Here is a 4,107-nt window from a genome sequence, read left to right as displayed (position 1 = left end):
TTGCGCACGTTAAAGATCCCTTGGTGGTCTAAAATCGATAAGAGTAGGCTTCGGCCGCCACCCGGGCAAAATTCAAAATTTCCTACCAACTGAACTTTTAGTGTGTCCCGCGCGCTCATGAGCATGCAGTTGCGAGCGCCGTAAAACACTAATTACCAAAACAAACATACAAAAAAACTAAGATAGATAAAATATAATATGTCATGATACGATAAGATAGGATAGGGTATGATAAAATAAGGTAAGACACGGTAAGATAAGATAAGGTAAGATAAGGTAAGTTAAGGTGTGTATATATATGTGTATGTCTCTCTGTGCGTGTGTGCGTGTGTGCATGTGTGTGTGCATGCGTGTGTGTGTGTGTTTGTGTGTGTATGTGTGTGTGTGTGTGTGTGTGTGTGTGTGTTTATAATGTATATACTGAACGCCATTAAAAACGTAACGTTTTTAAAAAGTTATAAAAATGCTAAATATGCTCTTCTCGTCACGATGTTTGGAGATATAAGTGAGTAGTTGTTAGTCCACACACCCAGGCACGATATTTGCTATTTCCATGAGTACGTTTCATTACAATACAGTAAGCTATGCTTTAGTAAAATGTATTCATTAGTTACTATATTACAAACGCATAAAAATTATTTACCTGGAAGATGGCCTGTAGCTCTTTCTAAACAATGTCCTAGCTTTAAAAAATAAATAAATATATTTTTAAACTTCTTTCATTACAAGGTTCCTCAACGTAGCGAAGCTGATCGCATTTTTCGCTTCCACCTTGTTCTTTGCGGAAAATCTGTATGAGAAGCAGGAATACGACTAAAAGGCATTGGTTGTACTGTTCTCGACTTATACAAAGATATTAGCACACTTGAAATGTCCGAGGTCGACAAAGAGGACAGCCTCGAGTGACCAGCGCTGTTCAAGAGAGGCAGATTTTGTTGTCGCATCTGCGAAATTGTTTCATTCCTTAAAAGTAAACAGCTCAAGGCATGTATTAAAGGCGTGAAAATGTTTCTTTCATCAGTGTGAGGCGCGGAGTAGTAAGTTCAGGAATAAGATCAAGAACGCCTGATTTAGGACTGCAGTTAACGAAGCCGCGACGACAGCGTCGTCTTCATGGTGCGAAACAGCACGAAGAAAAAATCAGAATCTCTCAGTCATCCAGCACGACACTCCTGCTCTCACACTGCCCATGTAACAAATATCACAGTTTCTGGAAGATCGTGACATGAATATCATGAACTCGCTAGTGTTCGTACCGGACAAGTCTCCAACAGCGCGCGTATGGGATAAACTCAACCGCAAAGTGTGCGTTGTTTTTTGAATCTCCAGGTGTTGGGAGATCGCGCTGCCGCAAAAGTGGGACAGAAATTCTCCACAAAACATTGAAAATGTTATAAAATCTGTTTTCATGTTAAGGATGGCCATTCAATTGACTACGAGTGAGAGATCCTTATTGAGTTTCGATTTGTGTAGATCTATATCTGCAAATTTGTCTAAAGGGGGTACTCTGAAAGAAGGAAGACAATGTATCGAAATCAATCAAAATTCTATTTGCTGGGTACCTAGTTTTGAGAAATGTGACGTTAACAATTTTGATTTTCACAGCTTTTCTGAAAATCTAATTCTTTAAATATCTTGATAATTACTCCGAATAATCTTACGGTTGTACCAGAGCAGATAGAACATTTGGTTTCTGACCTCATGGTCATAGTAACTCAGAACTGCCAAAATGTTCAGAATTTGTAATTCTAAAGTTGCGCATTGTCGACACGCGTGTAAATTACCTTCCCTTTTTATTAGAGATGACGCATTGTGCAACAGCTTGCCGCTGTTCTGCAAAGCTATGTCTTGGTGAAGTTGTACCTGAGAGTGAGCCATGGCGGAGTAAAGAAGTGGAAAACTTGTCGGTCAAAATAATACAGCTGTTCTTAGCAGGAGAGGTAAAAAAGATCCGTTTCAAAAACCCAAATATACAAGTAATATTAAAATGAACACTTACGAACCAAATAAGCATATTCGGGGAGCGTAGGCAGCATTTTTTATAAAACTTTTGACCCAGTTTTTTAACTTTGTTTAACTACCTTGATATAACTTAAAATTCATAAATAGCGAAATTCGTTCATAAAGTGTTCCCCGGATTTCGCTATATACAGTCAAACCTCGTTATGCCGCGTACCCTGAGGCGAGTATAAAGCTGGCAGAACAACGGGCTGCTGGTATAACGGGAGAGCATCGATTGCCATCGTCACTGGTGTTTGACTGGTAAAGATTAAAGTCAAACTTTGGCCAGTCTTGCCTCATCCTGATCTGTCTTGTGCGATTGCCATCGAAAAAAAAAACAGTCGTAAGGTATTCGAGCTTTTATCAGGCGATTCGTCTGAAGTTTCTTCAGGAGACTTTAATATTAAAATTTCAAACAAATTCATTTTTAAAATTTTGGCCAAAGCCCAAAATGATAGCATTTTTATTATCAGCGAAAATCAGAAGCATATCGACAAGTGTTAGAACTGCCAAGCTCGCGGAGGTGTGTATGGGAAAGAGATTATTTAAGCAGCCGCCATTTGAAATTTGTACCTCGAGCAGTCAAATCGTGCGTGTGGTTGGAGGGCGTCACTGATAGTTTCTACTTCTTTACTCCCCCCCCCCCTGTTGTTTGTTTCTGTCTCACTTTCTTACTAAAACCGGCGTTTAATGACCATTATTGCGTCGATGTGAGTTTCTTTACTCAAACAAACAAGAAAAGTCAGTTCGCTGGCGGTACAGCGGTGCAAATTTGCATTAGTTTAAACAGTTGAGACACTTGGCAGATGCAGAGCGTGGGGGTACGGTTTGTTCACACGAGGAAATTATTATTTTGTTTGTATTTATTTACCTCAATACAGTGTATTGTTCTCCATTCTACAGGAGCGCCGACTGGCCACAGTACAATATGGAGGATATGAAGTACCTGGACTTCAAACCTCGTGCGGAGGTCAGACAGGGGCTGGAGATGGACAAGAGGAGATTCTGGCTGGAAGAACTCACGGAGTCGGTTCCGGAAAAACATGTGCATACTGATTTATAGAACTATTGGTTGAAAGAAAAAACATGATACGTTTTGGGCTATTCAATTGTATATATTATGTTATAATGAGAAAAAGGCATTTAAATTCATTTTTATTTCGACGAGGAAACAGATGTGAGAGAGAGTCGGCTCAGAAAACGTATGATTATACGGATTTATACGAGTGTTAGTTACACAACTATAAGATATTTTTGCTGCATTAGGTGCTTTGACTACATAATGAGTCAAGGTCTGTACGGTACATTTATCTTAGAAGGAAACAGTTGTATGCCAGTTCTGATTTATGACATCAACACAATGTTATGAGTAAGTGAGTCTGTTTCTATTACGCTACCTCATAATTACCAAGTTCTATCTGACATTTTTGGCCGTTTTGAGTTACTACGACCATGAAGTCCTTATCCAGGTGTTAAAAGAATTACATTCGGAAAAGCTTGACATGTTGTGAAACTCAAAATTTCTTACGTCAAGTTTCTCAAAACTATATACTGAGCATATAGAACTTTGTAATTCTGGGTTAGCGATTTGTATTTTACTAGGGAAGAGCATGCATATTGATTTCAATACGACAACTGAGTGATGGACATTAAGCCTATGAGTCTGTGAATTATTCTGTTGATCAGACAGGTGAATCCTTATTGGGAAATGAACGACCAGTCACTTATCTTGTCATCTTTGAAGCAGTCAGATGACCGACTCTTTCGACCAATTTGACTAAAATACTGAATGGAGAAAAAACGGACACCCTTCTGAACTATGACTGTAGATCTAGTTGATCTAACAAATTATTACTTTTAATGTTGTCTTTTTCCCCTTCACATTTCAGTGTCTACTAGGTGTACACCCATTGATTTTTCACAGACAGATAAGATAAGATATAATTTTATTAGTCTCCACAAAGAAATTTGCTGCGGAATGGTAAATACATACAACAGGCACACACACAAGCACATGCACACACACACACACACACACACACACACACACACACACACACACACACACACACACACACACTCACACATAATACACATGTACACATG

At 39.0% G+C, this 4,107-nt stretch overlaps 1 protein-coding gene across 1 annotated transcript in view; it reads left to right on the top strand.

Annotated features, from left to right (window-relative positions):
- LOC101845106 (cholinesterase 2) overlaps positions 1–4,057 on the top strand; it is a 20,681-nt gene extending 16,624 nt beyond the window's left edge. The window contains exon 3 of the mRNA XM_005100933.3: positions 2,905–4,057. Within this exon, the coding sequence (XP_005100990.1) occupies positions 2,905–3,064 (160 nt within the window). The 3' untranslated portion in view covers positions 3,065–4,057. The remainder of the gene's footprint in view (positions 1–2,904) is intronic.
- The last annotated feature ends 50 nt before the right edge of the window (positions 4,058–4,107 follow it).

This window comes from Aplysia californica, unplaced genomic scaffold (assembly GCF_000002075.1).
Source record: "Aplysia californica isolate F4 #8 unplaced genomic scaffold, AplCal3.0 scaffold00265, whole genome shotgun sequence".
NCBI classification, from domain to species: domain Eukaryota; kingdom Metazoa; phylum Mollusca; class Gastropoda; order Aplysiida; family Aplysiidae; genus Aplysia; species Aplysia californica.
The sequence above is the reverse complement of the archived record's forward strand: the minus strand, read 5'-3'. Positions and strand labels throughout refer to the sequence as shown.